Source organism: Chelonoidis abingdonii, chromosome 3, assembly GCF_003597395.2.
Source record: "Chelonoidis abingdonii isolate Lonesome George chromosome 3, CheloAbing_2.0, whole genome shotgun sequence".
Lineage (NCBI taxonomy): Eukaryota > Metazoa > Chordata > Testudines > Testudinidae > Chelonoidis > Chelonoidis abingdonii.
The window spans coordinates 148,749,352-148,771,517 of NC_133771.1; the positions used below are offsets into that span (position 1 = coordinate 148,749,352).

The 22,166-nt window shown below is 45.5% G+C and overlaps 1 protein-coding gene across 2 annotated transcripts in view; it reads right to left on the reverse strand.

Annotated features, from left to right (window-relative positions):
• Positions 1-585: 585 nt before the first annotated feature.
• The window catches only part of MEMO1 (mediator of cell motility 1), a 63,432-nt gene continuing 41,851 nt past the window's right edge, over positions 586-22,166 (reverse strand). For both annotated transcript variants that reach the window (XM_032788661.2, XM_075064214.1), the window contains exons 8-9: positions 4,076-4,180; positions 586-2,792 (exon numbers count right to left, since the gene is read on the reverse strand). In XM_032788661.2, coding sequence (XP_032644552.1) covers positions 2,661-2,792; positions 4,076-4,180 — 237 coding nt within the window. In that variant the 3' untranslated portion in view covers positions 586-2,660. The remainder of the gene's footprint in view (positions 2,793-4,075; positions 4,181-22,166) is intronic.

The window sequence follows — 22,166 nt, forward strand, 5'->3', positions numbered from 1 at the left end:
TTGCAGCTGAAGTTGCCATCACTAATAAGGTGGCCTTTCATGTAAGAAACTAAGGCTTCTCTTCATTTCCTTGAGGGGATAGAGGAAGAGAATTACATCCTGAAAACAAAAGAAATGAACTGTGGAAAAACCACACCAAACCATCAAGAGAAAGTACCAAAGTATCGGGAAACTACACATACCATCAGTACCAACAGAAGACACCCAGAGTTGCCAGAAGCACCAACGTAATAGAGCATGTAATAGGTCCTCGGTGAAGCTGGAACACTGTTGTTCTGGTCTTCAGCGAAGATCCTTTAAAGATTGGTCCTTTAAAGATTCTTATATTTGGCTTCTTAATTCCTTTTCTTTTTTGACATATTTAAACTGAGGCACCTAGAAATTCTTCAAATTAAGCCAAAATCAAAGGAATTGTATTTAAAAAAAAAAGTACATGTATATCTGACACTAGAGGTGTCCTGTTCTCACAAGACAGGCAGTTCTACCACAAGTCCTTCTGATTAAGTCTCTATGATTGCAAAAGTACAGGAGGCCAGTTTGGGAGTTTTTCAGCAAAATTATCAGCGTGATTAGCAGGCTCAGAAATTCCAATTTTAATTAGAAACTTTATTGTGAAATACATTACATAGTTTACATGTGGTGAGAAGTGCTTTCACCATGAGATATTTCCAAACATTGTGCTGAGCAAAATGGCTACAGATTTCCTTGGAACTTTCCTTTAAAAAAACAACAAAAACCAAAAATATCTTCTTACAGAATGATGAGGCAACTTAAAAATATTTTTATTTAAAGGCTATTACTACATTTACCTTAGGGTAAAAATATTTAATGATTCCAAATACCTGCATGTTTCAGAAATGACATAAGTATTTGGCATTACGACCAACAGAAATTCGAGTTCTAAATAATCCTTGAAGTCACTAAAATGTGGAAGAGAAGCAAAATAATGCTAATTTCAACGATCAAATGGTTTTTGCTAAATAAGGCACAGTCATCAGAAACCTCTGAAACTTTATAGAAGAGTTTACAAATTCAGATATATTTGTACATATTTGTGAGATTTTCTTTGATAAAGCCTGAAAGATTATTTTCTATCTGCTGCTGAGAGTTTCCAGGAACAAGTCAGAGCAGCAAGGCAACTAATATAGAGAAGCCATGCAAAGAGTGAAGACTGATGCTTATGATGGCATAAAAATATCTGCAAAGTAGTTCATTTTATAAATGGAGCATTCACCTGATATCAGTGAAGTGGTGACCATCCAATTAAGGGAAAATTAGATGTGGAATTATTTCTGCAAGTAGTGTCTACATACAAGGATGTTCTCCCCCACCCAAAAGAGCGACAAGTATGAGACATACAAAGGTCGCCTGATAGTAGACCAAATATCAGGGAATGTTAACTCCATTTACTTAAACAATAACTACTGCCATCGCAATTTGCACTACTTATTAAACAAAATGAAGACTTCCAAAAATGGTATTAATTGAACAAACAATTACCATTATTTTGGTTGGAGAATTCCTCAAGAAACCCATAAGATGTAGTGATGTTTCAAGAGGTTGGAAGAAACAGAATTTTTTTAAGATGATTTCTTATTAAAGAATTCAAACTTGAGAAATTTCTTTTTTCAATCAAATCCTTAAGGAACAGTTGCATGAACGTAGCACTGTCTGGCCCAAATGACCTCTGAATGCTGAATATGTTTTCAGAACTACCTAATTGGCAGACTTCTGTTTTCAATTTTTAGTATTACAATTAAAGTACTGTATCCATTATAATTGAATAATCAAGTTTTGACATTAAAAAAGTCACCAAAATCATTATTTTGACACAGATTTGTATCACATACCAAAAGATAATTTTTATATGTAGTTCTGTGAAATAAATGCAAACACTAAAATATAAAAAAGATTTTAAAAATTAATTTGCAAAGCTGAACTCATACTACAGTTCTGAGGTAAAAAAATTCTGTAAATGAAGAAGTCATGACATAAATGTGGAATATAAAATACATTCTAAAGTATTTTACAGAATGGTTGAGTTTATCATCAGGCATGAGAATCTGGAGGAGAATGATGTTAATGAGAAGCAGTTAACATACAGAACACAAAGCAATAAGTTTAAATCAGACTATTTTGGTTTGTGTAGCCCTTTATTAGCAACTAAAATAGAAGATATCTGTTGTACAACACAGCTAGTAACGGACTATACTGGAGTTTTATTATAATCTAATACAGGATCATTTATAAATGCTTTTTTTTCCATTAAAAAGCTCCCACCCTTTTTTCTGTTTACAACTGGCAACTATTCTGAAAGCTGAGTACATGTGCACAGGTCTGCAAAGAGTGCAAATTTAGGATATGGTAAATGCTTCACATGTTATATTTGAAAGGACTGTCTACCACCAGGCCTTTACAGACATTATCTTTTTTTTTAAATCACAATGTTTTGACACAAGCCTTCCTTCCATTGGTTTAACAAGAAAGCATTTTTAAATGAGTTGAAACTAAGCAAGGACTACACCTACTAGAAAAGAAGAGAGTTCTATTAGTTTGAGGTTTCAGTATACCCGAAGACCAGGAACTGTATCTTTGTAAGGGCTAGGCTGGGACCCCGTACATAGTATGAGTGCAGGTGGCATCCCTGAGTGTTCGGAGGTTCAGTGGACCATTAGTGCTCCAGCAGCATAACTCACTGAGCTGTCTTGCCAGTTTCGACACTGGCTTGACTGGGCATAATTCAAAAATGAAAAGCTCATATTCATTCCATTCTTCTGGAGCTCTGTTATAGCCTATATGAAAATAAAAAAACAAAAGAACCCAAACACATTAAGGACAAGTTATTCACAAGATGATTTATGCCACCAGGCTCTGCTACTTTAGTCCCCAGCCCCCTCCTTCAATTGGACTTAGTGCGTTCCTGCAGCTCCTTCCTCTCCTCAAAACCCCCAAATACTCCACGGGCACCTTCTGGAGAGACCCCATCTATGTGATTCCCTATTATTCATGCAGAGAGACCCCTCCCCCACCTAACCTTTTGTGCAGTAGGAAATTTTTACAAGAGGCAAACTGAATACTGGTGCTTGTAGTCTTTGAGACAGGTGGACCTTTAAGAGAAGGAAAATGCAAAGCAAGAGAGACAACAAAATGTAGGGGCCTACATTCATTGCTAAATTGTAGAATTATTTTTAACGAAAAGACTCCTGTGATTTTGGTAATGTGGTCAGAGTTACAACATTTAACTTTTTTTTTTTTTTTTAAATACTCTTCCCAATATAGACACTGCAAATACAGATCTTTTTACAGGCCCCCTCCTGTAGAGATTCCTCAGTGTGTTCTCCACAGAGATCAACCTCCCAATGAATAACATCCTCCCTGGTGAAAATAAAAAAAGAATAAGGTCCCTCCCATTTGTGTTTTAAATTACATTTAAAAATACAGGACTAAACTCACCAGTACTGTCTAGCTGGTTTGCACCAATCCAGCAATGCTGTGAAGCAGCCACAAACCCACTGTGATCAGCTAATTAAGTCAAGTTTACAGCTGCTTTGTATCACCAGAGGAGCACACAGTAGCCAAAATATAACAGAGAATCTGGCTCATAATAGCTATTAATTTGGGAGCTAGTTCAGTAATGCTGCGGGCAACTTCCCTTTGAAATATTGTCAGAAGCCACAATATGTTCACAATCACCAGATAAATAATATACAGGCAAACATACTTTCTTTAAAATATATGTGCTACCACTATTGATTCAGGAATTAATATTGTACATTTCACTAGGGATGGGAATTTCAAAGGTGTCTAGGAGAGTTAGGTGCCCATTTCACATTGAAATTCCATGGACATGGATGTTTGTTTATCTCCCTTAAGCACTTTTGAAAATCCCAGCACTAGTAAAAGGTAAGTTAGCCTGTGTCTCAGTCTAGAAAATTACAGAGTTTGAAAACTTGGGAAAACAAACTGGATTCAGACGTCCAGTCTCAGAGGTAATAGACCCCATAGCAATTTATTGGTGAGAGAAATTTAAACAAATTCGCAATAAGTCAACATTTTCACAAAGAGTGGTACTTACATTTAATAATACCCCAATGGGATGTCTTCCACATATTGTATTATGGTATTTCTTCAAGTAATTGCTAAAAGATACAGGATCTAGCTGCTCTATAATGCTCATACCCTGAAAAAGAGTCAATAGCAATGATTACTGCCTACCTAGTTAAAATGTCTGAGCCTTTTAATTAATGGACATCACAACTACATGATGTGTTTGAGAAGGAAAAACCTCAATTCTGAATCATGGGAATCTCAGTATATGAACATTATTTTCTAATTGTGGGTTTGCCTTGCCCCTATCCCTTATAAAAAGAAGGGACAGGGGTATGACCTTCCAAAGCCGTGAATGATCTGACATCCATGGGACTATCCTTCAAATCTTGAGACAGCCACATAAAGATCTATTGCCTTCCCACTACTGCCTCTGCCTGTTCCCCTGGCAACACTACTTTCTGAGAAATTTTTCTCCTATGGGCTTCCGAAGAGCAGTAGCACCAAATACTAGGCAGGCTAAAATCCACATGTGAAAATAAAACCTAGTTACATATTCTAAAATTTATGTTTATACAGGCACTAATAAAATCCCACCAGCATTCCAGGCAAAGGCTGATCTTTCCTTGTCAGCATATAACATCAAATACATGTAAAATAGCTTACAACAAATCTACCTTACAGCTTCTATCTTCCTCAGCTATTCCCCAGCTGCCTCTTGCCAAACAGCGATAGGTCCTGTCCTACATTCTCCTGTCTGGGAAATGCTTAGTCCTTAAAGTTGCCAATGGGTTAATGAGATCCAGCTACTGATGGCTCAAGGAAATTCCCCTGGAGTTCAGAACAGGACAGTATGCTTGTCATGGGAGTGGAAATAAGTTATTGAGGGGAGTGCGGGAAGCACATGCACAATATTTATGAGGAAATTCTCCTGAGGTGATTTTTTTTGTTTTGAGTTTTAGGGGAAGTTGGATGGAAAGAGGAGAAATCGTCACCCCAAGAGCGGCCAACCTCTCACACCCAGTCAAGTCCACCCATCCCCCACAACAACAAAGCCCTAAACATGGTGAAGGGTCTGCTGCAGAGCTGGGGAGATGACAATGCCACCTACACTTCCCTCAAAACAAAGAATGGCCCATTCTTCCAGAAATGCTGCAATTTTCTTGCTTTCCAAGGGATTTTCAGGAAGGCAAGCTCTGGCCTTGTGACCAGCCTGTTTCACATAAAGCTATTCAGTGGTGTAATAAACTTTCGTTCACTACTGACCTAGGAAGGATATGAACTGGAGAACAACAATTCGAAACACAAGATAATCTCCTGAGCTCTCCAGTTTTTTGTAAATTTTAATTACTGTACAGCTATGTAAAGTAGAATCAGCTTAATTGCATACCCAAAATGGAATGAGATCTGCCAACTGCAACTGTGATTATGAATAGGGCTCCATGTCTGTCATGGATTCCATGACTTTCTGTGACATCCATGAATTCTGCAGCGGCTCCGGAGCCAGCCGCTTGGGCGACCCCACAGCCAGCCCCATCAGCACAGGCGTAGCGGCCTCAGGGGCAACTGCACCAGCTGCTGCTCAGGTGGCCCCGGGGGAGTTGGTGCCACTGCCCCCGCCTCCTATTCTCCCCCATGCTAAGATTTAGTCAGGGGCATATACAGGGCCGGCTCCAGGGGTTTTGCCGCCCCAAGCAGCTGGGGAGGGAGGCAGGTGGGGGGGGGTGGGAGCTGCGATCGTAATCGGCGGCAGCTACACCACATCGCTTTCTTCTTCGGCGGCAATTCAGTGGCAGGTCCTTCCCTCTGAGAGGGACCGAGGGACCCGCCACTGAATTGCCACCGAAGAGCCTGACTTGCCGCCCCTTCCCCTTGGCTGCCTCAAGCACCTGCTTGTTGAGCTGATGCCTGGAGCCGGCCCTGGGTATATCGTACAAGTCATGGACAGGTCATGGGCCGTGAATTTTTGTTTACTGCCCATGACCTGTCCATGACTTTTACTAAAAATACCCATGACTAAATCGTAGCCTTAATTATGAACAGGAGAACACGTTTGGAAGATAAAAAAAAATAATTTACAGAAACTACAGTGAGGAGCAAGATTCATGTCACAGCAATAAGTCACTGAAATATACTGAACTCTATCTGACAATTTAGCAGCTGTCTTCACTAAATGGTCACTGTATTTATCAGCGTCAAATAAGCTGATTTGGATACAAAAGCTATAACCATGGAACATTTAGAGTTTAGCTCATTGTCCCAAACGAATATAAATAAAACCTGCATTCCACGATACATTATCAGGCATTCTCCACATTTTACCGAAACGTCTATTTTAGCAATGGTTTACAGAATTTTAAAAATTGCACTGGAACTATTTTTTGAATCCTTGATTTCAAAATGAGTACTGCCAATACTGATTCTCAGGCCACGGTAATGTACAGGAGGAAACCCCCCCCCTCCCCCCTCCCCCCAGTCTATGAGTGGAATAAGGAATATACTGCTGTCATGTTCTGGTATTGTGTTTTTGTCATTCTAATCTTGCGTTGCATTAAGCTGTTTAGAAATTGCAGGCGCCGAAGAATCGTCCCAGCTGCATATGAATAGAGAAAAGTGTACCACCAAGCTCTGTTAGTTTATCATGTGATACCACAATACCACCATGATAAGTAGTATATATTGGTTTTACCAACACATTATTAAATTGACATCCGCAGCGCCCAGTGTGCGAATGCCAACGGGGTATATCTAACATAACGAATTTCCTTTTAATTACTCCTGGTCTTAGTAATCAATGGGCTCTCATATAACGTAAGAGTTTGCAAGATGATGGTTCTATATTTTATTAATATAGTCATTTCCATACTATAAATGTCCTTAATATTGATTTCAATTATTATTTTATTGTCAATTCATAGTATCTTACTTTGTCTAAGAAAAGTAGGACAAAAGTAGGAACTACGCATAGAGTAAAATAGACATAGATACTATGAGAGTTAATCGTTTATGCGCAAATAATCTCAATTTTATTTTTGCAGGGTCGCAACAGTCATTTTTTCAAGCTTTTGCTCTCACTTTTCTCTCAGTTTTATAACATATCCAGAACAAAATTTTCAAAAACCAGCAATGATTCTCTGTGTCTCCACTTTTTTTGTGCCCAACTTGAGATGATTTTCAGAAGTGCTGGGCATCCACAACTTCAACAAAAGTTAATGGGAGCTGAAGGTAGTATATAGCACCTCTGAAAAGCACACCTCAAAAGCACCTACAATCAGTGGCTGCTCTTGGAAACTTTGGTCCTAGTAAGGATACGAACTGATGGATTTGTAAGCTGAATCTTATATGTGAAAAAATAAAAGGTGATGGGTTAATAGCAAATAATACTTAAACTAAGCTTCAAGTGACGCCAGATTCTGATTGCTATTACATGGGTGTTCCCCCGCTGATTTAAATGCAGTTATCAAATTTATACCAGTGCAATTGAGGTGAGCAATCTGGCCCTGATTGTGGCAGGTAGTTTTTTCTAGCCATGAGCAGAACAAATTACTCTTCATTTTTTTCTAAACAAATGTTCCCCCCACTCTTACATCAGTAAATTGTGGCAAATAATCAGATTTTTTTTTATTTAAATCAGAGGTTTTTTTAATTTAAATTAGATTTTTTTGATAAAATACTTTTTGAGGAAAAAACCTATATATAGTTTTAATTAAGATACATTATAGCTTAAAGATATCTCATCATGGAATAGGGATTATAAATTCTAATTCTATAGTATGAGACAATATATTCATGTAATGTTTAAGAAAAGTTTTGTAAATGAGTTCCTATAGTTCATGGACTAGGGACCCAATCTTATGGGATTCCAGGGGCTTCTGTATAGATTATTTAGGTTAATCTTTCTATCTACCAAATGGGACTCACTCTGTGCTCAGTCTAGAACAGTGGTTCCCAAACTTTAACACATGTGAATCTTTTTCACTAAAATGTCAAGTCTCACAAACCCCGTCCTAAAAATGAATATTTCCAGGGATTTTCTGGAGCATAAATTATAAAAGCAGTGATCTTGGAAATATAAATTTTGTTTTTATGACATGTTTATTAAACAATATTTATTATTATTATCATTTTTATTATATTATGAAAATGGCAACACTCTTCCAAGATGTCACTTTCGTAGCTTGTATCACTTTGAATAAACCTGTTGTAAGACAAGGCTCCTATGTTTCATCAAGGAGTATCAGATGTGAAACAACAGGAAAGTATTTAAGAAACCAACTCAAAGAGCTCTTCCTACACAAGCATTCAGGTCTTGAGCAGTCCAGGCAAACAACACACGTTACAACAAAGCTTAAACTTGTTCTTCACAATAATTTAAAAACAATCCTAGCTGCCTATTTAATTTTAAAAACAGCAAAAAATAGCCACCTCCCTTTCCATTTCTTATAAGGTGTCTTGAAGTTTAAATTTCTTCAGTGTGATAAGAGATGCTTTCTTTGATCTGCTTAGCTCTTGGAAGTCCAGGGGCTCCAGGCTGCTGGCCCTGCGCTGCCCAGGGTCCCTAGGGAGAGCTCTGTCCACCATTAGGGAATTTTTTCCCCCGAGAACCCCCAGTAACATTTCACGAACTCCCAGGGGTTCACGTACCTCCATTTGGGAACCACTGGTCTAGAAGATACCATCAGAGATGCTTAGTTTTGCAGTTCTCAAACTGTGGATTTGTTTCTCCAGAACTAATATGCTTGTTAACAGCAAAAATGTTTTAAAATAAATAAAAAAGTAAAATATAGAGGTGAGAAATAATAGATCTCAACCCTACTGTCCCTCTGAAAATTTGCATACACAGAATCAATCCCTTACCTCTTTCTAAAAGTTCAAGTTTTCAAAAAGTTCAGTGAAATAGAAGATTGTTGGGGGCAGAATAGATCTGGACAAGGAGAAGAAGTCTGGAGATAAATGTGACAAGAGAGGGACAGGCAGTAGAAACAAAAGTGAAACTGTTTGAGCAGCATATTCCAGAAGTCTTCAGGTCTTCCTGAGTGTAGCTTTCATTGATTTGAGATCTACCATACCATTCTCTCACTAGAAGAACAAAGCCATAATGGCAGCAGGCCATAAAAGAGACCCAGTTTGGGAATATTTTAATGAAGTTCCTCTGCCTATGGGTAAGACAGGCATGCGTGCAAATGCAAACAGTGCAACAAAGAAATGCAAGGCCTCGTTGCCTGAATGAAACAACATCATGAGAAGTGTTCCTTCTCAGGAAGAAGCTGTGTTGAAGATGATGAAAGGAACATGTCTGACCATGTAGGATCTTCAGATCGGTAAACTTTTTTATTTTGTATTTCTTTCTTAAGGACTGCCTGTCTTCCTTCTGGACTTTTCTTGAATTCTCACGTTTGGGCAAAAAAGATAGTTGTTACTCTATGGTACTATCATTTTAGATGCAGTTGTGATAAAAAATAAATAGCTGAAATAGGCAGATTTTCCTTTTACAATTTCACCTTTAAAGTAGTAATAAGTGTCAGTGAATGCAATAAGTAATACTCAACAAAAATCATTTAAATTAATTTTGTTTAAATCAAATTCACCCTGCCTGCTGGCTGTGACAGTGATACACGTGTCCCTTATGCCTTATATAGGCAGGGAAATTGACCAGAATAGAAATTCTGGAATAGCCCCCCATTGCGGATACTATTCTGAAATAAAAAGCACTTTAGTCCAGAATATTTACGCTGCTCATGAAGCATATGCTTAAGTGCTTTACTAAATAGGGACCCAACTCAAGCAAGCTTAGTTTAGGAGTGATGGTTACTATCTTTCCCAGCATTAAATCGGTCTTGTCTCGAAATAGAGTAGGACCCTCAAAAGGTAAAAAACAAGGTTACTTACCTTTGTAACTGTTGTTCTTCGAGATGTGTTGCTCATATCCATTCCAGTTAGGTGTGTGCGCGCCGCGTGCACAGCTGTCGCAGAAACTTTTACCCTAGCAACACTCAGCGGGTCGGGTGGGCGCCCCCTGGAGTGGCGCCACCATGGCGCCGTATAAATACCAGCCGACCCGGCCACCCTTCAATTCCTTCTTGCCGGCTACTCCGACAGTGGGGAAGGAAGGTGGGTGTGGAATGGATATGAGCAACACATCTCGAGACAACGTTACAAAGGTAATAACCTTGTTTTCTTCTTCGAGTGATTGCTCATTCCATTCCGTTAGGTGATTCCCAAGCCTTACCTAGGCGAGGGGTCGGAGTGAGACGTGGCAGCCTGGCATACGCGCCACTCCAAAGGCTGCGTCGTCTCGAGACTGTGTCCAACGCCTAGTGCGAGCGAAAGTATGGACCGATGACCAGGTCGCGCATGGCAAATCTCTGCATGGGCACGTGCGCCAGGAAGGCCGCTGAGGAAGCTTCGCCCTGGTGGAATGCGCTGTAAGGCGACCGAGAGGGAACATGAGCTAGCGCGTAGCCTTGCGATACAGGCCGTGACCCAGAGGAATCCTGGGAGGAGACTGGTAGACCTTTCATCGCTACGCAGTGGCCACAAAGAGCTGCGGAGATTCCGGAAGGCTTGGTCCTTCCATAGAAAGCTAGCGCTCTGCGCAATCCAAGGTGTGAGCTGCTGTTCCCGCCGAGAAGCTGAGGCTTCGGGAGAAACACCGGGAAAAGATGTCCTGGTTAGTATGGAAAGCGACACCCCTTAGGGAGATGCCGGATGAGGTCGCAGTTGTACCTTGTCTTATGGAGACAGTGTACGGAGGGTCTACAGTGAGGCCCGATCTCCGAGACCCTGCGTGCTGAGGTGATCGCCACCAAGCAACACCGTTTCCACGAAAGGTAGAGAACCGAACAAGTTGCAAGCGCGCTCCAAAGGGCGGCAACATAAGCCTGTTTAGGACAAGTTCAGGTCCGGAGGGGGCTGGGTGACGAGCGGGGGATAAGTACGTCCAGGCCCTTCATGAACGAGAGACTACTGGGTGAGAAAACACCGAGTACCACCTGTCCCGGGTGGAAGTGGATATCGCTGCCAGGTTGCACCTTAAGGAAGGAATTCGCCGGCCCTCCTGCTTAAGGTGCCAGAGGTAGTCGGAGATTGTCGGATTGATGCCTGTAAGAGGAGCATTGTGCGATGCGCACCAGCTGTGTGAACCGTCCATTTGGCCAATACGTCCGGCGGGTGAAGGCTTCCTGCTTAGAGAGAGATGCGCTGCACCAAATTGGAACAGCGCAACTCGTCAGCGTTCAGCATGCGAGCCACGCCGTGAGGTGGAGGTATCGCAGGTCTGGGTGACGAAGCCTCCCGTGGTCCTGTGTGATCAGGCTGGACAACAGGGGAGGGGATCGGAGCGGTTACGACCGATCCAGGAGCGTGGTGTACCAGGGTTGCCTGGGCACGCCGGCGCGATCAAGATAAGATGCGCCTTGTCCTGCGGAGCTTGAGCGGACCCTGTGCACCAAGGGAACGGAGGAAGGCGTAAACGGCGGTGGTTCCAGGGCAGGAGTGCGTCGTCAGCGATCCGGGGGAGAGGCCCTGGATAGACAGAACTCCTGGCACTTCCTGTTCGAGTGGGAGGCAAAGAGGTCTACGAGGGGAAACCCCCACCTCTGGAAAGCGGGGTAATGAGTCCGCGGATCGACCTCGTGGCAGAGGAGGACCTGCTCAGCCGATCCGCCAGGGTGTTCCGGATCCTGGAGGAAGGATGCACCAGGTCACCTGGAGGTTATGTAGAAGTCCCACAGTTGAATCCTCCAGACACAGGGAGACGAGGCGGGTCCTCCCTGTTGTTGGTGTAGTCGTGGCCTGTGTGTCCGTAAGCGGAGATACAACTGGCCACGAAGCTGTGTGGAACGTCTGCAGCTAGCGACAGCTCTGCTCTCGGACGTTGATATGGAGGTTGAGCTGTCGGATACTAGACATGGCCCTGGTCTGCAAGCGACCTACTGGGCCCCAGCCGGGATGACGCGTCGTCGTAAGGGTTAGTGACGGTTGCTGCGGATGAATGGCATCCCACCCAACCAGAGACGGTCCAACCACCAGTCGAGGGAGCGTAGGGACTGGAGGATCGTGAGCAGCACGTCCATGGAGTCCCGCGGCGGGGGAGTACAGGGAGCCATGTCTGACAGGGCGATGCGGGCCTGGCGTACTTGGTGACAATAGTGCATGCAGCATATGTTCCAGAGAGCGAGGCAGGTGCGAGCCGAGGTTAGCATGAGCGGCTTGCAGGCCGTATGGTGAAGTGATCACCAGGAAGCGGGCTTGCGGTAAGTAGGCTCTGGCGAGGAGGAGTCCAGGGTCGCTCCTATGAAGTCCAGTCTCTGTGTGGAATGAGAGTGGACTTCTCCGGATTGAGGAGGAGGCCAAGCGGCCGAAGAGGTCCGTGATCACGGAATGTATGACTGACTTGGCTGCGCGGCGTCTTTTGAGCCAGTCGTCCAGATACGGGTAGACATGTATAGCTGCCTGCGAAGGTGGGCGGCGACGACTGCCATGCATTTTGTAAAGACCTTGGGGCCGCAGACAGGCAAAGGGAGGACAGCGAATTGGAAGTGGTTGGTTGATGTGAACCGAAGTACTTCCTGTGCGGGGGGAAGATCACTATGTGGAAGTATGCGTCCTTCATGTCAAGGGCGGTCGTCCAGTCTCCAGGATCCAGGACGGGATAATAGTTCCAGGGAGACCATGCGGAACTTCAATCATTGCGTACCTCTTGTGAGTCCCCGCAAGTCGAGAATAGGTCGGAGACTGTCCTTGGACTTGGATGAGGAAATAGCAGGGGCAATCCCTCTCCCCTTGCGGTAGCGGCAACTTCCTTATGGCTCCTGCAGTGAGGAGAGCTGCACCTCTGCCAGAAGGATTGCTCGTGAAAGGTCTGGAGAGGGACGCGAAGGGGGTGGAAGGCGGGGTGAAGCAAATGGAGGTGGTATCCTTGCTTCACCGTGCGTACACCCACTGGTTGGAAGTAAGATGTGACCACGCGGCGGAAGTAGGGAGGCGGTTGGAAGGGGGGGAGAGGATCCTGAACTGAGTCTGGTAGCCGTCCCGGGCGTACTTCAAAAATGCCTTGGGCCGGGTGGGGCCTTTGAGGGACCTGAGATGCTCCGCGTTGGGGCCAGACTGGCGCCTTCGCCCCCCCCGACCTCGCTTTCTAATGAAGTCCTGCCGGTTTCGAGCGCGAAAGTACGAGCGGCGGGGTTGGCCTAAAGGACTACGTTGGGTCACGGGCAGTGTGCATCCCGAGGGACCTCATGATCACCCTGTGTTCTTTTAGGCTTTGCAGCGAGGGTCGTTTGTTCCGAGACACAAACCACGGCCTCAAGGGTAGTCTTAAGGGTGTATTGCAGCTCCGTGGCAGGTGGAGGCCTGGGCCAGGAGATTCGCCTCATTGTGATCCTAGGCTACAGTCCTGGCAGCCGAATCGGCCGCATCAAGGGAGCTTGGAGGGAGGTCCTGCCAACCTTTTTGCCCTCTCACAAGGCTGCGAACTGGCGCTGAGTCGCGAGCTGGGGCAGCAACTCAGTTAAGCGGCCAACCCTGTCCAGGTTTAAAGTTGTAGCGTCAACAGAGCCTGCTGGTTGCCCTCGGAGCTGTAAGGCATCTGCGAGTACACCTTCCGGCCTAGCAGGTCCATCCGCTAGCTCCTTGGATTTAGGGGCAGGGCACTGTGGCCGTGGCGGCTCCCTTGTCGTTGACAGATTGTACAACTAAAGAGAGGGGGGGTGGACGTACAAGTGTTCGTACCCCTGGGGAGGGCACATGTACCTCCCTCACCCCTTTGCGTCGGCGGAAGGAGGCTGGAGACTGCCCAGGGTTCAGTAGCAGCCTGGATGGTCCTGATAAATAGGCAGGGCCACATGCGTCGGGCGGTATCAGCGGCCAGATGCTGACACCGGATCGTCCACCTCCGGCACTTCCTCTACCAGGGTGGTTTATGTTAGCCCCAGCGACGGAGGTCCTGTGGGCTCTCGATCTATGCGGCAGCCCCGAAGAAGAAGACGCACGGCCTCATTCGGGGAGGGGGAGGATATCCCGGAACGGTGGGTCCTGAATGCACCGTGGTCCTATGGCCGTTCCTGTCGACGACTCGGGGAGTTGGGAGGATGGATGACTGGGCTCTGACTCTGCCGGAGGAGGGCGGGAGATATGGTGGCTTCCGGGCCCTGCGCCTCGAACAAGTGTAGGGCCGACCAGGGAGCACCTGGGTTGATGGTATGCCCTGGGTGTCCAGAGGGTCATTGCTGCTGTTCTGCATCGGGGGACGTGCCTCTTGAACAGTCCCGCGGCATGTCAGTATCTTGGTCCGGCTGTAGTAACTACGGCCTGCGCGAGAGGGCCGACTCCTGACCGGCCGGGCGCCGGAGGAGCGCAACGTGGCACTGAAGTGCCACTAGAATTCGAGCGGCTCTGGATCTTGGGGACCTGTGCCGGTGGGTATCGGTACCGCGGCGCCGGACCTGCGACCCGTGCGGCCAGGTCGACGGGACCTAGCGCCTTGGCGAGATGGCTTGACGACGGTCTGAGGGTTGCCCGGGAGCTCGACCGGATGCCTGCGGAATAATGGGACGGGGATCGCGAGGCGGGACCGGCGTCGTGATGTGTACGGTGCCGCGACGGTGAGCGGTGCCAGGTGAGCAGTGCCGCGAGTCCGGCTGCGGCCGTGAGCGGTGACGACGCCGAGATGTGGAGCGGCGACGGGAGTGGGACTCGCGCGGCGGCATCCGGAGCTGTGACAGGAGGGCAGCTGCGGTAGAGCGCTTGCCTTTGGAGGGTCGCGCGGACGGCGGTTGCGAGGGCACGGGCGGTGCCGGGTCAGTCAGGGCATTAAGGTCTCTTGCCGCTGAAAAAGTCTCCGCGCTCGAAGCAAGGTTGCTCGACCACGGGCGGTGCCGGGGAGCTTCCAGGCGCCGGACTCGATTGGCCCTCGCGGGGCTGGAGTCAACGGGGCTTTAGGCGGCGCCGCAACGGGGCGGTGCTGGGCGGTCTGCCTTGGTTGCAGTCTTTGCTGCGGTGCGGGCGTAGAGGAGCTGGTTCGAGCTTAGCGCGCTTCGACCTCGGAGAGAGGAGCGGCGTGGGCTTCCTTCGGGTCGGCTGCGCCCGTGTGCCGAGGAGCTCTTCGCGGTGCTGACCGTGCTCGGTGGGAGGGGCTCGTCACTCACTTGCTGGCTAGTACTCGGTGCCGGCGAGGGTGCTAATGCGCTTTCCATAAGGAGCTGCCGGGTCTAGCATCCCGCTCTTTCTTTCGTGCGCGGTTTAAATGCCTTGCAATGGGGCACTTCGAGATACGTGCGATTCCCCCAGGCACTTAAACAGGAGTCATGGGGATCTCTGTTGGCTTGGCCTATTGCAGGCCGAACACTGCTTAAAGCCGGCGAGCCAGGATGGCTCGGTACGGGCGCGGGGTAGGGATGAGCCCCAGGCCCGCAAAACTATTACTAACAAAAACACTACAACTATACGTTTAAACTGTCAATAAACTAATTAACTATGTAAACAAGAACGATTAAGTAACAAAAGAACAAAAACGAGCGATTAGCTAGGGAAATGCGGAAGTCAGATAACTGCACTCCACTGTTCCAACGACCGACACGGGCGGTAAGAGGAACTGAAGGGTTGGCCGGGTCGGCTGGTATTTATTACAGCGCCATGGTGGGGCCACTCCAGGGGCGCCCAGCCGACCACTGCTGGTTGCTAGGGTAAAAGTTCTCCGACGGCTGTGCCACGGGCGCACACACCTAAAGAGATGGATATAGTCAATCCTCGAAGAAGAAGTAGCTTTTTGTGTCTCTCTCTGCAGAGAGAGCTAGAGGGTAGCTCTCACATTGTTCCTTAGCATTTCATCAGCACTACAGACCTGGATTGTATCTGAGGAAACAGGAGCGGGCTGAGGACAGGTATGAAACTGAAAAGCATTCAAACCAAAAGCGAGGAAACTTGTTTTGATTCTGTATGAGGAGAACACTGCAGCACCATTCCAATTCCAAAGATGCACACGGCTGCACATCTACTACACATCGCTGAAGAAAATTTCCAAAATTCATATGAAATTAGGTCGATTTTATAGAAGTCAATTTTAGAAATCATTTTTATACAATTGCGTGTGTCCCCACTCAGCACATTAAGTTGATGGAGTGCATCCTCACTACTGTGGCTAGCATCGACTTACGGAGCAGTGCACTGTGGGCAGCTATCAAAAGTTCCTGCAGTTTCCACCACCACTGGAATTCTGGGGTCTTAAGCTCCCAATGCTCGATTGTCGGGGTGGTTTTGGATTACATGTCTCATCGCCCTCCCTCCGTGAACAATGGTAGCACTTGTTTCGCACCAGACTCAGGGCGATTAGATAGAGAACAGCAAGGCGCGCTGCGCATCAGAGAGGCTTTGAAAACCAGTTTCATGACTGGCCAGGGCTTTGGTGACAGTTAATCGTGTGTTTTCCTTGAGCAACCTTGCCCTTTGTTGATTTTAATTCCCTGTAAGCCAACCACTCTCTCCCCTTCGAAATAAAGTAACTACTGTTTTGAAACTATGCATTCTTTCTTTATTAATTACAAAAAAAATGAGACAACGGATAAGGTAGCCCGGGTGGGGTGGGGGAGGAGGGAAGGACAAGGCCACATTCCTTATTGTAGCCACACTAAAAATCAAACTGTTTGAATGACAGCCTTCTGTTGCTTGGGCCATCCTCTGCAGTGGAGTGGCTGGGTGCCTGGAGCCTTCCCCTCTTCCCCCCTATATGTTCTTGGGCTTCTGGGTGAGGAGGCTATGGAACATGGGGATGAAGGTAGGTGATTATATAGTGGATGCAGCGGGGGTCTGTGCTCTTGTTGGCTTTCCTGCAACTCCAACAGACACTTGATTATGTCCGTTTGCTCCCCCATTAGCCTCAGCATCACGTCCTGCCTCCACTCTTCAAGCTCACTTAACTCTTCCTGGCCTCTGCCACTGAATGCTTCCATGCATTAAGCTGTGCCCTATCAGTGCAGGACTGCATGAACTCGGAAATCACGTCACCACGAGTGTGGCTTTTTTACTTTCTAATCCGCGATAACCTCAGGGATGGAAATGATAGGGGAAGTGTGAAACATTCTACGATTCTGGGGGGACTGCATGGTCACCTGTGCTGCTGAGTTTGTCACTCTGACCAAACAGGAAATGAAATTCAAAAGTTCCCGGGGCTTTTCCTGTGTACCTGGCTAGTGCACTGGAGTTCAAAGTGCTGTCCAGAGCAGTCACAATGGAGCACTCTGGGATAGCTCCCGGAAGTCAATACTGTCGATTTGCATTTATGCTACCCCATATTCGACTCAGCAAAGTTGATTTTAGTGCTACTCCTCTCACCAGAGAGGAGTACAGAAGTTGATTTTAAGAGCCCTTTAAGTCCACGGAATGAAGTTGGTTGTGTGGACGCATTCATTTTAAAATCGACCTAACACGGCTAAATTCGACCTAACCCTGTAGTGTAGACCAGGCCATAGAAAAACAAAGTCTTGTCAGGGACCAAAGGTTCCAAGCTCTGTTAACAGACAGGGGAAAACAGAACAGGGATGGAGATTCCATATAGAGAGTGCTGTTTGTTTACAAAGAAGTTGGAATTCAATACAGGACCAGGGTGTCACACATTCAAATACTGGTTAGAAAAGAAAGATGACCCGGAGGGGGATAAAACCAGCATATTACTATGGACTATATTTTAGTTTTTAGTTTAGTGTAGTTATTTACTTCTCCTTTAATTTATCTAGATCAGAGGGGTAGCTGTGTTAGTCTGGATCTGTAAAAGCAGCAAAGAGTCCTGTGGCACCTTGTAGACTAACAGACATATTGGAGCAAGAGCTTTCGTGGGATGCATCCGACGAAGTGGGCATTCACCCACGAAAGCTCATGCTCCAATACGTCTGTTATTCTATAAAGTGCCACAGGACTCTTTGCTGCTTTTAATTTATCTGTATGCTTTTGCTTATTTTTGTGCTAGAGGCTTGTTTTATATTACTTTTCGCCTTAATGGAGGAGTTCCTTTTGGGGTTCATCCGCTTTGCCTCCAGGGTATGCCAGGATCTCTGGGATTTAAGCACTGCCTCACCCGTCAGGAGTCTATCCCATCAGTGATGCACATTCCAAGTGTATTCACTGGTTGGGGGGACACACATCCCTGAAATGTGTATTATCTGCTCAGCCTTTAAAAACAGAGCTAGAAAGATCGGGAGATTAGACTCAGGCTACTGATAGCAGGGCGCTCCTTCCTCCCAGCTTCAGATCCAGGCCAAGAAATATGCCTCATACCTGGGTCTCTGAGCAAGCATAGTGCCCCATCAACCTCCGCATTGTATTTGCTTAGGCCTTCATAGGAGAGATCAGTGGTGGATACTGGGAAGACTCATAAGAAGGGGAATGCTAGTTCTCATAAAGAGCCTATTTCAAAGCAACTCCAGTCTCCTCAGAAAAAGACCATGTTGGAGATTTTATGTCCCAGTATGAGTCTCCAGGTTCCTTTGGTACCAGTACTGATTCTAGGACTTCATGCTCTTACACAGGTGTGTTGTTGGGTGTTGATCATTGTAGCAGTGGAGATATGTCTATATACCAGATACACTGGATTGAGACTTATTAGAACAATCCATAGCTCACAAAGTCCCCCGTCTTCCCCTGCGCGCACACACTTTTTTCCCCCTCTTTTTCCTAGACTGAAGAAGAGCTCTATGTAAGCCCAAAAGCTTGTCTCTCTCACCAACAGAAATTGGTGCAGGAAAGAATATTACCTCACCCACCTTGTGTGTGTCTCAAAAAAAAGTATAAATCTCTGGTGGATAGGGGGCTTGAAAAAAGGATAATTTTTTGCAAATGTTTCCTTTGCAAAAAATTTAATTTAATTGATTTATTTAATAAAGTTGTGGAGAATTCAGTTGTCCTCTGAAGAGTAGTTTTGGTAAATTTGAAGTCTAAATTTAATTTTTAAAGTGTGGAATTGATTCAGTTTTGCTAGAAATGAAAATTCCAACATACATTTTAACTGGAATTATTACTGACTGATCCATAACTTTGTAACATTGTAGAGAGAGTGATAAAATTGTTGCTGTTCAGGACATGTTGAACTTTTTTTATTGTTAAATGTTGCCTGTTGCAGCCTTTCAATTTCTTTCCTTGGAAACATCCCTGGAGCTTTTTACTTTCCATGTCTGCGCTAGCCTCTTCCTTTCCCACTGTTCAGTTTCCTTACCTTGGGAACACCAATCCAGGTGAGGGCAGAGGTTTTTTAACCACTGTGTCAGTGGGGATATTTTCCAGTAAAGACTAGTGTAGACAGGCCCATGAGTGAGAATCTGTTGACATGGGCATCTTTTTAGAAAAGTTAATTAAAGTATAGTAGCAAACACAGTTAGCACAGGGTGTGGCATATTTAATTGAGTCACTGATCTACTTTGTACTGACTCTTTTCTTTGGTAGTTACTCAGCAAAGTCGGTATAGCATTTTTAATAATTCTGATGAAGTGATTTCTACTATACCATGGTTGATCACTATGAGAGTAATTTTGTAATCTTACTTTTAGAGGGAGAAAACTAGAAGATTCTAAAGCTAAACTCTGAATGGTAGAAGTGGTCATGCTACATGCTCTGTCTCAGGCCAAGGCACTTGAGAAGAAACAGAGAGCAGTTTGCCTCCATAGCCCTATATATCCTTGATATGGGGCACAAGGATGTGAAGGGAGCATGCACAGACCAAACGAGCACCGCTACTGAAAATCTCTGATCACCTGAAGTGAAGCACCCATAGGGACACAACTCAAAGAATGTAAAAACAGGAAAGTATTTAGCATATTTTCTCTGTCTTTTAACACCATATGAGAGCCATAAATAAGGTTAGAAGCCAGCCTACGTGACCATGCATCTTCCACAGCACACCAGTGCTTCACAGACCACATACACTGGAGTCACATCTTAGGCAGGGGTTAGGTTCTAAGGTCAGCGCATAAGAGGAAAATCGCATATAGTGAAAATTACCATAAAGTACAGTACCTAATCCCCATAAGATGTGACTGCACTGTATACACAATATACACTAGAACAGGGGTCCTGAACCTATGGCATGCATGCCAAAGGTGGCATAGGAGCCGATTTTTTTCAGTTCATGCTGAGCGGGGCCAGCAGCGGGCTGGTGGCTGGGACCCCGGCTGGCAGGAGCCGGCAGCTGGAACCCCAGACCCTCAGCGGGCCCCGCTCAGCCCACATTATTTAAATTGTTACTTTTCTCTCCTTTTTTTTTTGCCAAGCATGTATAATTGAATTTGTGCAAGTTAAATGCGCATGTGATGCAACCCTTCTGTACTGAGAACCTCTGCTCTAGAAGAACCCTACTGGTTTCCAAAGACCATTTTTTTCCCCACTAGAGAATAATTTAGATCTCTGAGATTCAGAATGGGCCTAAGCCCTCGTGTATTTTTGGGACAAAGAAGAACCTGGAATAAATACCCTTTCCTCCTTGACACAACGAGCTCAGTGACATTCTCTGCAAGGAAGTATTGGATTTCCTGCAATGTATCTTCGTGATACTGTTGAACTTCAGTGCATTTCTTATAGAGAGGCAGTTGAAGTAATTTTTCTTAAGCAAATTCTGTGGCTCCCCCCAGAAAATGATGAGGACATATGGATCTGAGACAACCATGAGTAACTGACACAAAAGGCTTCTAGCATTCCTCCAGGTTCCTTCAAAGTGGATACTGACTGACTGGTCACTTCAGTACCTTAAAAAAACCTAAAAGGTCTTGCTGCTTTTGGGAAACTGACCTGGGATCATCCAGGTTCTCTTGGAAGAGAGATCAGAAGCTACCTGACTTTTGTGTATGGAGCACATCTAAATCCAGACCCAAATATAGGCTGGATTCTTTGGCCAGGTCTGCACAAAAAAGTTAGGTGGGCCCTACTACATTGCTTAGGGGTGTGAAAAATCCACACTCCTCATCAACGTAATTAAGCCGACCTAAGCTCCTAAATACACAGCACTAGAGCAATGCAAGAATTCCGTTGACCTAGCTACCACCTCTTGGGGAGGTGGATTAACTACAGTGACAGGAGGGTTTACACTTAAACCTCTACAGAAACGCAGTTGTAGACGTAGGCAGGTGCTTTTTCCTTCCATATTTTACTGTAGAAGGAGAGGATGTGGGTGACAGTCCCAATGGAACACAAGTGACTCTAGTCTCCTTGGCCAGTGTGATCCCTACCTTTTCCCCACGATACCTGCATCAAATCTATTGAAACTACTAGCAACAATATAGGTATGATCCCTGTCTAATGAAACTAGCACTATTACAAATGTAAGCTACTAAAACTTTTATGTTCTAAGTCATAAGGTTTATTGCTTCCCCTAAATACAGATATAAACAGAAAAATTACATTGAGGGGATTTCGCGCGGTCAGGCAAGCATTTTTCTCACAAGGAATATTTACATAATGTAACAAGAAGGCCGATGTTAGTATGGTGAGTCCTGCGTTTTTCTTGGCAAGGGGCTAAGATGCCATACCTTGCCCCTGCTCTTGGGGCTCCGCTACTGCCCCGGGAAGGTGGTAAAGGAGGGAAGCGGGAGAGGGGTCCGGGTTTGCTCCTTACTCTGAGCCCTAGCCCTCTCAACTCCTGCGGGTTCTTACCCTCATCCTCCTTGGGTGGGGTACCTTCAGTCCTTAGATGCTGGGCGAAGGAGTCTCCCTCCCCTGCTGGGGCAGGGTCTCCCTTACTTTGGTTCTCTGATCTTTCAAGTCTTACAGCACACCTCCATGCTCCAGTCCTCTCTCCTTCCTCTTTCTCCATCTGCCTGAAGCAGGGGGGGTTTATTAGGTTCCTGAAAGGTGCTCCAATTAACCTGTAGCCACCCTCCCTAGTCTACAGGGAACCACACCTTAATTAGCCTGGGGTTTATATATTTCCCCTCTAACACTCCACCACTGCGCCCTGGCCCTCCTGCATCACAATAATTACATCCACTATACATTGTGCACACTCAGTAAAGTGTATGATACCAGATGCCAATACACTGACTACAGTACAGTGGTTAAAAACCCTTTGCATGTCAAGTGAGAAAGAAAAAGCATATAATCAACAATGTATCAAATCTTGAATATTTTCTTAGAGATTCTAGAAG